Below are 13147 nucleotides of genomic sequence, written 5' to 3' on the forward strand. Positions count from 1 at the left end.
CTATAAGAAAACTTTTTGATTGGCTTACTATAAAAATAAGTTGGCTAATGTTGGACTTCAGTGGGGACTATTATACAGTTGCAGCCAAAACTTTCCCATCTTTCTTAAAGCTGTAGTTGCAAACATAATAGCAAAGCCATACAAACTGCTGGGTTTCTACCAGTCCTCAGAGAAACTGCAGAAGGAGGCAGAGGACTCTGTACTGTGATTATCCTTTAACTACTACAGGCCTAATGTCCTTGGTATCATTTTTGTTTTGCCAGCAAGTGGGTTAATTTAGGTCTGTGCCCAGTTTATGACTGAGAAATTCAAACCCACCACCACCAAACCCCTGCCCTGGGACTTTGGGCCACACTTACCATTCTGATTTCTCCTGGTTTTGACTCAGGTTGCCATGGGCAATGTCTACTGAACAAAACCCACCTATGTCAGCAATCAGGGTGCCTCCTACAAGTGCCTCACTGATTATGAGCTGGCCTCTACTTTTCTCCACCTAACATAGTTAGGCAAGTGTACAGTGGTTACAGTATTTCTGTCTTTACACTCCAAACCAAAATCCTGGTGCTAGGTTTAATTACCTGAGTTGGGTTGGAAATCAACAGTTGTAGTGACCATGGGCTAGGCTTCACACAGCTAACCAGTGTCTTTGGAGGACTTGTTTGAGATGTGCTAATCCTACTTTCCTGCTGTTCCCTTGCACAGTCTGTGTGAACATGTCCTATAGGCCTCATTTCCACTTGCAGGGGAAGATACAAACTTAAGTTATTGATAAGAAATCAAATCTTGTGTAAGAGTGGTCCTGTGGTACTGAGGCTCAAAATGCATGGCAACAGTCCAAAGCCAAATTCTTCCTTCTCTGCCCACAGTGGCAGGAGCTTGCAGATCTGCAACCAATGGGGGTGCCAAAGAAAGCCATTGGAAAACTGTGCACAGACCTTTCCCTGCCCCCTATTCTGTGGACAAGGTGCATTTCAAAAAACTGACAGGCCTTTGGGTGACTCTGAAAAGGCAGAGATCTCCTGGGGCTTCCCCAGACAAATTCAGCCATCAGCACTACACAGAGCTGAGGGTGTTGCTTTCTCTCAGCCAAAACTGAAGGTGTAAGGCTGGCACAAAGTACAGTGAGTTCTTGCTGGCAATAACCTCCTGCCTGTAATGCATGCTTGTTCTGTTCTGTTCAGGGTTAGGAGGGAACATCACCCTCCCATGGCACTGCCTTGGTGTGAGCAGGCTAAGAAAGCTCTTTAGGAAGGAGCCTGACCTCGCAGTTGGCATCACCCACACTCACACTCAGCCTCCTCGCACTGTGGGGCACAGGCAGCAGCTGCAGCTAGAGGAACGAAGGGCAGAGTCCAAACAGAGAGATAAACCAGGCTGACCAAGAATATTTTCAGTGCCTTAAAACTCCAGTGTGATTTTTTTGTGTGTGTGTCCTACGAAAGTCTGCTGGAGCAGTTACCCCTCCCGCAGCCCAAAGTGCTAAAAGAGCAGTTAAACCTAAAGCCAAGAACCCTAAACACTCCCTCCCACCTCCCACCGCCCCAGCCCTTCTCCCCCCACATCCCAGCCCACCCCTCTCCCTAAAGAAGAGACCCCCCCATGCATATTCTTGGCCTATATCATTATGAATTTTCTACAAATTAGAGACAGATCAGAAAAAAGAGAGTGAAAGGGTGAGGGGAAGGGCCGCAGGGGTGAATAGTGGTACCAATTCCTCTCCCCCCACCCCCCACTAAAATTGAACACCTGTACAATGCTGTTCCACTATGGTCTCAGTATAATGTCCACATGCACAGGCTTAAAGCTAAAAACCCTTTGTCATCTGAAGAATTAAAAAGTCCAAATGCAGTGAGATCTCCTTTTTTTAGATACAGATGTTGGTGTCCTCAATTCAACCATTTACATAGGTAGGGATTTCTTTTGTGCTCTGGGGGTCAGCAGCTGTGGAAATACTTCCTGTGGCAAAAAACAAAATAAAAGTCAGTAAATAACATGCATATTTAGTCAAGGAAGACGCTTGCAGGTATCACCTTGATTGCCTTTGGGATTCAGCTGTTCCAGACTGACACATTCTTTCCAGAAATATTTTCTTGTCATTCAAACACTGTAGATGATGTCCTGTTCTTTTGCTAATGAAGATGATTCACCCACGGTAGAGGGAAAGGCAGGAGCAGAGGGGTGGAGGGAAGGAGGGGTTGAGGTCCTCAGAGGAAATGTGTAACTCATTTGCAATGATAAGGTGTTGGAGATTTCATAAATAACCTTAACCTTTGCATTTGCAGAAGAAGTGCCTAAACCACATGCATCCAGAAAATAGGAAAGTGAGGTTTTGTTGCCAGAGTTTGGAGAGAAAATTAAATGATGCAGGGACATTAATTCTGATTCCTCCAAGGCAGGATCCCTGAATGTTAGTCAAAGGTGATGAAAAAAAAAAGGTTTCTGAACAAGCATACAAAAGAGAAACACCCAATTACAGTCTTGCTTTGTTTTCCCAAAAGAAAGAAAACTCATTAAAAAAGAAATTGCTGATTTCCAGAAACAGATGAGGTGGTTGTATAGGAGAGTACCTTTGCACTTTCTATTCTGTTCACATCGAGGTCCAGACCTTCTCATTTTGTCAATGAGCTCTGATTCAGTTTTCTCATTCATCTCACTGACAGGATGGAAAAACACTCTTAGGAAGTTTGTTGGACTGATTCCTTTTGATACATAATTGAGTCTGTGTATCTCACACATTTAACTTTATTGCTCGATCGTGCAGTCACAGGTGCAAACCAAGGAGTTGTAAAAGGCCAGTTTCTGGCGTAATGCAGTGTTCAGTAGCACAGCTGAAAAATGTATAAAATTCTGGCTGTTATTGAAAGACAAATGCTATAGATGCACCAAAAGAAAACCTACCCCCAAAATCTGCTTTTGATTTCTCTTATCCTGGAGCCTTCTAGGGTTTAAGTTTCCGCCACCAGCAAGAGCAGTTTTGAAGGTACCTTGTATAGAGCTAGCAGAGACTGACCCTTGCCACTGCAGTCTGAAACTGCAGTTTGCACCTGTGGAAAACATGAACCACCACCACTGCATTCTTTTAGAAAAAAGGGGAAGCTCAAAGCCCAAAGCTTTGAGAATTCCAGAAAGAGAGTTCCTGACTTGAAACTGGGTGTTTCTCTCTTAGCATCTTACAGCAATTTTGCCTTGAAGGTTTCTAGGGGGGAAAAAACAACAAGAACAAGAAAACTAAATATTAAAAAAATTTGTTAAAGTTTAGGACCCACCGCTCTGGGTCTTGGCTTGAAATCTCTTGGTGATCCACAAGCTTTTTGGAAGTCCTCTGTCCAGACTACCTTGGTTGCATTTCCTTTCCTTGGGTTCTGGACTGTGGCCTGAGGTTGCTCTGTATGGGGAATACCACATGGGAAGGTTGGTCCCCTCGCTCCATCCTGTGTTCTGCTAAGCAGGGGTGTCCAGGTCTGCTTAGCTGAATAGCTGCTTAAAAGCTTGTAATAGCTAAAAAAAATCTCCCTCATGAACAGGTTAGGAGAGATCAGCACTGACTGCAGTGGAGCTTCCAGCTTAGACATCAGTTTCATCAAGAACCTTTCTCCTTTCTCCCCCCAAGTTATTTCACAGGCTGCAATCTTAGCACATCACACTCCCCCTTTTAATTGTCCTTTTCCTTGTTCCCTCTCTGCAGCAGCCATGACTGCAAGCCTGCTTTAGCAAACACTCCAATAGATTTTAGGAACATCCTCAGGTGAGATCTAAGGTTTCTTTACGCTGATGAAACTGTGCAAATAAGGAATCTCAGCTGCCACTGTGCTTCACTCCTGCCTAAGTCACAGAATCACAAAATAGTTGGGGTTGGAAGGGACCTCTGGAGAACATCTAGTCCAACCCCCCTGCTAAAACAATTTCACCCAGAGCAGGTTGCACAGGATCGTGTCCAGGAGAGTTCTGAATATCTCCAGAGAAGGACAGTCCACAACATTCCCTGGGCAGACTTTTCTGTTTAATTCCTCTCAAATAGGTGCATGTCCTTATTTGCAGGGGTACCTCCAGTCTGGAGCTGCAGAATTGTCACCTCATGAATGAAGCTGAGCATTGCCTAAGCAGTCCTGGCTTTAGCAGAACATGTCTCCAGAATGAAACCTCCCTGCTCTGTCCCAGTACTTCTAGTGTAGCCAGGGTAACAGAAAACAGACTGATCCCAGAATGCCTTTCCCAAATCTATTCACTTTAGGTCCTAAAAAAGCCTGCTTTTGGAAATAAACATATAGGCCTGTGGGAGAAGTCAGCCTGAGGATAAACCCAGCTGTCCAATACTGAGATCCCAGGTTTTACTCAGTTTGTTTGGGAATCAGCCAGACTAACACTGCTGCTGGCAACAGGGTCTGGCACAGCACAAAGATCCCAGCAGTCAAAACATCAGCAGATATTTAGCTTTAAATATTACTTACCGAATCACCTGCTCACCTCCATGTTCCAGGTGAGCTTCATCAGTTCTTCTGGCTATGGGACTTAGCCCCACAACTATATCAGCCCCAGCAAAATAAATTACATTGCCAGCAGGATTTTTTTGAGAAGGGGAGGGGATCTACATAGAGCAACTAGGAGAGAGAAAAAGCCTAAAGTTGTTCCGCTCCCTTTCATCACATGGCAGTGAGGGAGAGGGAAGAGTTAGAAGGTTTCCTGTAGCAAAACTAATGTTGCAGCAGAAGAGAACGGGAGGAGGATTGTGCAGGAATATGGGAAGAGGGGAGGCTGAGAAAAAGGTTAGCCAATTATAAGTCGGAGTCTGACCAGCTGCAGGATGCTGCAAGTTATTTACCTATGGGGTGGACTTCCAACTTCTCATCTACTAGTTGCTCAGGGCTCATCAGCTCACTTTGAGGGACATTAGGTATGCTTTCCCTCTGACTGACTGGACTGACCATCTCTTGATCTTTTTCATTCTGCATCTGTGCATATATATTAAGGCCAGGAATCTTCCTAAAACATTAACAGAAACCATCATTGTGTGGTACTCTGGCAGATGATGTAGTATCAGCTTTTACAAACCAAAAAACAACTCTCTCAGAAAAAGAAAACCCAGCAAACAAACCCCAAACACCAGAGCGAAAGGCAGCAATGGAGAGAAGGAAGTGGCTCAGGGAAGGTCATACCTTTTGAACTTGTAGATGATGAACACAGCTAGTCCCACAAAAACAACAGAGAGGAGCATCAGCATGGCTGAACCACTGTGACTGGGAGTGAGGTCCACCAGGGGAGCTGCAAGAGAGGAGAAGGTTAGAGCCAACCCCAACCTGAAGTGAAACTTGCTCCCTCCAGAAATACAGTTCATTCTCCCCTCTTGCTGCACTTGTAGCAGGTCTGCACATCTCCTGGGCTTCTCTCCCTTTTTAATGCACCTGGGAGGAAGCCCAAGTTCAAATCATCTGTGGTGCTCAACATACCCCTTGATGTGAAGGTCCACAGCTTTCCCTTTAGAGGACTTTGTTTCATATTCAAAAAAATCCAGAACACATCAAAACCAATCTTAATTAAAGAGCTTCTCTGTATTTCTCCTCAGAGTTTTGCTCACTATCTTGCCACAACCCCTCCCAAAACAAGGCCATCCAACCCATCCAGAAGCGTGGATTTCCCAGAAATACGAAGTGAATGGTATTAAACAGAGCTTCCATCACTCTCACACACATACACAGGAAGGCAGTGAGCCTCCAAGCAGTTTCACATGGAGGAGCAGAGGAGTCAGTTGTTCCTGCAGACAGACACAGAGCCCCAGCTGTGCCATGACAAGGAGCAAACACATCCTCACACACAGAACGTGGCCCAGGTAGTGCCCTCCTCTGCAAAGCAGTCTAAGTCAACTTGAGCTGCTGCCAAACACATCCTCTCCCTCTTGCACCTCTTCACATGCACTGAACAGACCCCTCCTAAACCAGAGCCAGAAGACACAAGGAAACAGGCTCACACAAGCAAAGGCACACACATCACATGCACATGTATTTTCAGCTTCACACCCAGACTAATAAACCCAAAACTTACAAAGAGAAGTGAGAAATCTTTCCCTTCCCACATCTAGCAGAATCCAAAATCAAAGGATCCATTATTATGAATTCCTCACACATCTCCACTCTGTCCCCTCTCCATCTGTGTTTTGTGGGTCTCCGCAGTTCTGTGGCATGACAAAGTGGCTCTCCAGCCTATTCAGATTCAGCATCACTCAAAGTTCCTCTCTAATGCTGCACGGAGAGCCTAGTAATAAACAGCTATTTAACTGCTTTGTGAGGAATATTGGCATGTTTTCCTCTGCCTTAGAGCTGAAGTTGTTGTCTGTTGGGTTGGGGACACTGGTTTGTTTTCTTATCTCATGAGAAGAAGGAATGAACATGATGAATGAATCACAATCTGTTGTCTGTAATTGCCATAAATTAATCCTTCCTCCAGTGTGATCTGAACAAAGAAGAAAGAAGTCTGGAGTGTGCTGAGGCCAACGCTTGTCATTCTTCAGGGCTCCAGGGAAAGAACACACACACACACAACACACACGCAGACAGAGACTCATTTCTACAGGCTCTGCTTGAATGTCCACTCCAAGCTACTTTAGATACCTGCACTTTTGCTCCCTGCAGGTCCTCTGCTGGAGCAAATGCTGCTGTGCAGGGGCAGGCACACACAGAGGGGAACATAAATGAGCACCTAGGCATGCAACATAAATGTAGGTGGACACAGATATCTGTGTGTACACTTCCAAAAACACATTGAACTTTGTGGTTCAGCCAACTATAGCCCATAGCTACCAGAGTCCAACACAAAATCAGTGAAAAGGCTGGGAAAGAAGGGATAACATAGCCCACAGCAGCACCTTTGGCCATGTGCATCCCCTGGGACTGTGTTTTCCAAGGGTTGCTTCTGGCGTTGTGCTGTGTTCCAGGTTTCCCTGGTTCACTTTATTTAATTTTTTATAAAAGCTTGGATTTCCAAAGGCCAGTTCTTCTTATTTTCTAACAACCAAAACAATAGCTTTCAGCAGAGAAGTAGTCTCTCATGGCTCTGTGTCAAATTTTGAACTATTCACAAGTTTTGGTGTCATGAAATTGGGTCTTTTGCTTAGATTGAGAACATGACCTCTGCAGCTTGTTAGGGAGACATAATCCCTCATAGACCTCATAGTGGATGTTCTCTGGGTTTTTAATACATAGTTTGGCCATCCAAGCTCATTTTGCATTCTTACTGAATCCTGTTTCTGCAAGAGATAAAATCCTACAGGGTTCCTATACGACACTGTGAGTCCAGTTACAGCAATCACTCACCAGTGGCTTTGGAGAGTACAACAAAGCCTGCCTTACAGAAAAAAATAGCGTTTGTTTGCATCTGTTATGGACAAAAAAGTACTCCTTCCTGGTGTCTGTGTGTAAATACAAATAAAAACATGCATTTTTGGTAAAAATTATGAACAATTGCACGTAACTCCATTTTTAAAACTGACATTATATGCTTTTGGTTCTAACTTGTCTAAAAATAAGCATCTGGCCATCTGTTCCACAGCTACTGGAAAGCAGAAACATACACCAATATTCTCAGGATAGATATTAGAAAGCTCTGCTTAGGAAAAATGAAATATTGGAAACCCCAGGCCTTTCTTTTGGGGGAATTTAAATGCAGTCACATTACACCCTTTCTTAATAATCTCTCTTTTCTTACTGCTTACAAGGCAGCGAGTGGACTAACACCTGGTTGGGAAAATCCATTTATACCACAAAAAGTTTTTGGACAGCAGTTTTCTGGTAGAAATGAACTGAGGGTTTAAGTTTGCAAGTTATCAAAAGAAGCTGATACCAACTGATCAAAATTATCAGCAGTGCCTGGGGAAAATGAACTCCTAGGAGTGTGGATTGGTGTGTCCATCTCTTGTTAAGTAGGACCTGTGCTGTGAAATGAGGTTTTAGCATGCAGAATAAACAGTGACATATGTAATTAAATATCAGGAGTTTGGAGATTACTTATTTTGAAATAGGATTAGTTAAGGCCCAAACTGCCTGATCTTATTTTTATGCATATCTATATTGATTCTAGTGTTTCATACTGCTGAACAACTCTTGAGCAGTGTTTAGTTGCTTTGAATGTTTGTGGACTCTAAAATATCTGAACATATCCAAGGCTAGCAGGTAACTTTTGTACTGTGGGACCCAGGCTCAAAATGCCATGGTGCTGCTTAGCTATTGAGTATTTCAAAGATAACCAAGAAATACACACTTCTGCTGCTACTTATACCACGTTTCCAAAAAACCAGTAAATTCTTGCACCTAGGAAAACAAAAGGATTAGCTGTAAATGCAAAAGTCACTATATCTTTTTAGCATAATATAGAAAGGTGAGGTAGAGCAGACATTTTACTGTGCTGTTACTGTGAGATAAAAATAAGAAATGTTTAAAATACAGCTGATAGCACTCTACTACCATTGATATATTGCTTGCTGTGCTACAGAGCAACACAGAAGGCACACACAGAAGGAGGATACTCACCTGCTGTTAAATGGGCAGCATGGACAAGGATTCGAACTCCTGGCTTCAACTCAAAATGGACCAGGTTTTGGTTCAGTTTCTGGATCAGTGTTTCTGAAAGCTGGGAAGGGACAAAACCAACAAACAAACAAACAAACAAACAAAGGCATTTGCTAATTTGTTTCTGCTGGCAAAGCAAAGATTTTGCAGGCTTTCCAAGCACACACTGCTATCACCTCACAATGAAGGATTTTGGACAGAGTGGTTTGTGTATGGTCAGCACTGACTGAGCAACAAGGTGCCCAGTCACACCTCTGTGAGAGCAGCCCAGCAGCAAAAGGGAATTAAGCCCCAAAGGAGCGTTCTACCCTCATGTGAAAGTGGACACAGGACCAGCCAGCAGCATCACATCAGTGAACTCATTCACTGTTTCAAGGGAAAAGGAACTTTTCAGTTGTTAATGAACACTTGCTCCTAATAAATAACTGCTTGCTTGTTGAGTGGCCAGTTCCATGCTCTTAGAGGATGTTCATAACATGTGATATACCTGAATAAAAATGAATGGTTTAGATCATTGCCACAGCTTGCAGTTAATTTTCAAGTTCTAAAAGCAAATTTCTTTTCATTCAGCTCTGAGATTCAAGACAGCTGCTCCCTAATCCTTAAATATGTACCAGAACCAGCTTGAATCTGGAAGTGTTTACTGACTACAGAATGTGGCTTAAACAAAATGCATGTTCCATGTCTTCTTCTGGGTTACATTCATAACCCACTCTCTTTCATAGGGGAGATATTCCATAGAGCATTCAGATCACCAGATTATCTTTCCATAACTGGTGACATCAACGGAGCCCTAGCAGAAATGAAGCAGATTATTCCTCCTTTGGACACAACAGAAAAGATGAGCATTTGTTGAGATAAGACCCTATGAAATCTGTATTTTTACAGTAAAGGAGCCAAACTTCGGGCCAATCTGTTGGCAAACATGTCTTTTTTTAAAGTCAGTTTGTTGCAATGAGCACAGATCCACTTTTTTCCACATCACACTTCATTACATGCAAGAAGTTTCAGGCATGTTGCCATTAAAAACAAAAAATCCAGATAGATTAATCAAGGAATGGAAGCCTACAGACATGGTGCTGACAGTTTGTCGTGTTGTCTTTTGTATGTTCATTTGCCTGGCAGTTCATGTATTTCACATTTTCTTACAGCAGAGATCAGTTTTCCAATTGAACAGTCACAGTTCTCCAGGTAGGCTTATTTAGGGAGAGCTGGCTGGAAAACAGGAAACACAACATCTCCTATAACCCATAATATGCAGTTGATGAGAATGTGTTTTTATAACCATACCAGGATCAAGTGGAATCATATTCTAGTGCTCACCACTTAATTCAATTTGTTTTAAATAAATCCCTATTCCTTCTTGAAGATTAATGAAAAATTGTCAGAAAAAAGAACATTCCAATAATTTTTACACCATCTTTTTCATGTTCTTCATTTTTGCCTGGTTGAGCTATTTCAGTAAATTCTACCCAGATATGATTAGATGTTCCTTGGCTATCATTCATCACAGTATGAGATTTATCTGCTTCTTTTTCTTTTTTAACATTCTTAATGGTTCTTTCAATACTCTTGGCTCATACACTTCATTTCTGGCTGCTGATCACTTGAATATGTGCCTTTGGTCCAATATCAATTTGGCAATAACTCTTACAGGCATTTTATTTATATTTTTAAATATATCTCTTTAAAGTTACAATTTATTTCATGGGTGCCAGAATGAGCAATAAATATATTTCTTCCAATAGCAAGAAAAAAATACCACCTGCATTCAAAGAGCCATCTGTTGAGCTCAGAGCAGCAGGGATGGTGACACAAAGATGTGCAGTACATGAAGAATGCCTGGGAAGCAAATTATAGCCCTCTTTAAGGATTTGAGCATATTAATAACCAACATTGGCAACTATAAAAAGTTTTTCATCTCTAAAACTAGAGCAACAGATGCAGATTCATATGGTGTAAACCAGGTACCTTAATAGCTCATGGAACTAATGGGAAAGTATCATCTTGGCTGTATTCTGTCCTACATAAAACCTAACAGCTCTCCTACATAACCCTGCAGGAATTTTCCTTTCTGCTCTGAGATCCTGATGCTGCTGGGGCAGCTGAGCCTCTGGTAGGAGAAAAAAAAAAGGCAAATATGAGACAGTAAACTACAGAAAGGAGACAACCACATTGTGTGTCATTCCTCTTCAACACATTGTGATACCTGCACAACATGGCAGGGAAAGAGCAGAGGTAAAAACCATACATGTGCCTTCTACACAAGCAGAGGCTTACTGTGAAATGTAACTGAGTCTGCAGCTAGCAAACGCTGTGTGTGGCACTGGAGAATGGCTTCCTCAAGGATTTGGGCAAAAAATGGAAGAATGGGAGAATGTGGAGAAAGTCAGCACGAGAAAGTACAAGAGATTTGGTTGGGCAGGGGTGACTTAAGGGGCAGTGAGATCTCCCCTGGCCTCCCTGCAGGCTCCTGGGGCACTGAGCAAAGAGGCAAAACTGCAGCTGATGTGTGCCGTGGGAGTGAAAAACCAACAGGTATTCCTGTCTGGAGGGCCAAGGGAAAGGAAAAACAGGAAGGAGAGAGGAAGTAAGGATAAAGCAGTAAGGCAAAGGAAGAAAGACAGAAAGAAAGGGTCACAACTGAAATTTATTATTACTGTATTGCTTTCTTACTTGATTATGAATGAGGACTTCATTGTATAACATCCTGTACAAATTCATCTCAGACTAAAATTTTTGCCTGAGACTATCAGTGTCTCAGCAGAGGCTTGAAACAGCAGTAACTGTTCCAGGACTACACATAAAGTGTCAAAATTGGCAGTAACACCGTTCATTCTGTGCAGAGTATAAAGCACATTTCCTCGGCTGGATTAATTACACGTTCTCCCAGTGGCTTTTTGTGTACAGCTTTTTTTTTCTTTTTTTTTGCCTTGGTCTTTATGGAATCTGAACAAGTGAAAAAAGTGAGTAATAGCCTAAGATCTTCAAAAGTACCAGGAATTATAGAGAGAATCAGACATCTGCCTTCCTCAGGCAGCTCTGGAGATTCCTGACACACACGTCTGAGGGAAGAACAGATGCATTCAGACGTGTTTGTAAAATGTTTGCTTGTTTGGTACAATATTTTCATTTTTCTTTATGTAGAAAACAAGATCCTCTTCCAAACAGACATACAGAGTGAAAATGCATTTCTGTACTCCTAAAAATTATCTGAAATAGAAACCATACATAATGGCTTACAAAAGCCAGTATTTGAGGTCAGTGAGCAGCCTGGATAAACCTCAAGGGCCAAATTTTCCATTGGGATTGGACACTGCCCTCCAAAGCTGGACCTGGCAATGTTTGTGGTCTTCACACGGTCCCAAGGGCGCACTGAGAGCTCAGTCAGGACATTTGCTTTGAGATTGCAGAACAGACTCCTCTACCTTCACGCCTATTTCTACCTCAGTTATCTGACTTTAATCTAGGAGTGGTTCTGACTTGACTTGTTTGTAGTATTAATATAGTGTCTGTGAATTAAATTTCCACACAAAGGCTAATCTCAGTTGTTGAGGTAATAAAAAGGTTTCAATGGTGAACATTTTGGGGTTTGTGCTTCACTATATTTCTGCACTCCAAGTGACACCATGGATGCATTTTGGTTTAAAAAGCAGAAAAGGAAACATCAAAGTACTTTGACCTGTTTCAAAAATAGCAATGCAACTCCAGTTCAACAGCCAGACCTTCATCTGGGGAACAGGTTGGCCTCAGGCCTCCCCACCTTCATCTCTCCCTCCTGGAGATGCAACTAAATTAGCTGAAGACAAAACTTCTTAGAATAGCAACCTCTTAATTTATAGTCTTCAAGAGTCTCTCTTGTGAAAATAATTAGCTTTCAAAATTAGTTTTGGTCCTTAACTGAGCCTCATTGACTTTATCTGCTTCATTTGCAGAATTAAGCATGATGTGCAAAAATAATTCAGTAATAGGAACTATTCTTCATGTATCATTTTTCATCAAAGGACACATAATGAATAATAATAACAGACAATTTGTGAATGAAAAAAAAAAGAGATTCCAATTTAAAAATGGAACAAAACAAAAATTAATTTGGCTGCTCTTAGCATTTTGTCAGATTTAGGACTCTAAAAGAACTATGTGAACCAAGAAGCAGAATTATCACTGAGAAGGGCACTTTCCCATACCTTTATTGACTTTTGAAACCCCTGGTGTAAATTATTTTAGACTAATTGAATGTGATTCAACTGTGCCAGTATGCACTAGCTAAGAATCTTGATAATTTTATAGATACTGTGTAAAGATCTCAACTAATGAGTGCTACACTTCTATTCAATTCATTGAGCAAATCAATAAACAACTAAGGAAAGAATTAGGCACATTGATTTAGTAGGAAGAAACTTGAACCGACATTGGGAAAGTGAAGTGGGAGTCAGGGCCAACGTGGATTACTTTAAACTGTGCCACTTGCCCCGGATAACCTCGGACACTTCACGTGGGGCCTCTAAAGCTTGCTGGCCTTAGCACTGAAAAGAGCACAGGCACTGACTTCCTGGCTCCAGCAGGAATTTCTGCAGATCTTTAATGAAAAT

At 42.2% G+C, this 13147-nt stretch overlaps 1 protein-coding gene across 2 annotated transcripts in view; it reads right to left on the minus strand.

The window, feature by feature from the left end:
* Positions 1–1600: 1600 nt before the first annotated feature.
* SORCS1 (sortilin related VPS10 domain containing receptor 1) overlaps positions 1601–13147 on the minus strand; it is a 255913-nt gene continuing 244366 nt past the window's right edge. The window contains exons 24-28 of one of the 2 annotated variants that reach the window (XM_030950888.1): positions 8517–8616; positions 5154–5259; positions 4820–4980; positions 3267–3385; positions 1601–1956 (exon numbers count right to left, since the gene is read on the minus strand). In XM_030950888.1, coding sequence (XP_030806748.1) covers positions 1900–1956; positions 3267–3385; positions 4820–4980; positions 5154–5259; positions 8517–8616 — 543 coding nt within the window. In that variant the 3' untranslated portion in view covers positions 1601–1899. The remainder of the gene's footprint in view (positions 1957–3266; positions 3386–4819; positions 4981–5153; positions 5260–8516; positions 8617–13147) is intronic. The other variant, XM_030950889.1, reaches the window with a different exon arrangement.

The sequence above is a fragment of the Camarhynchus parvulus genome, chromosome 6 (genome assembly GCF_901933205.1).
Source record: "Camarhynchus parvulus chromosome 6, STF_HiC, whole genome shotgun sequence".
NCBI lineage: Eukaryota > Metazoa > Chordata > Aves > Passeriformes > Thraupidae > Camarhynchus > Camarhynchus parvulus.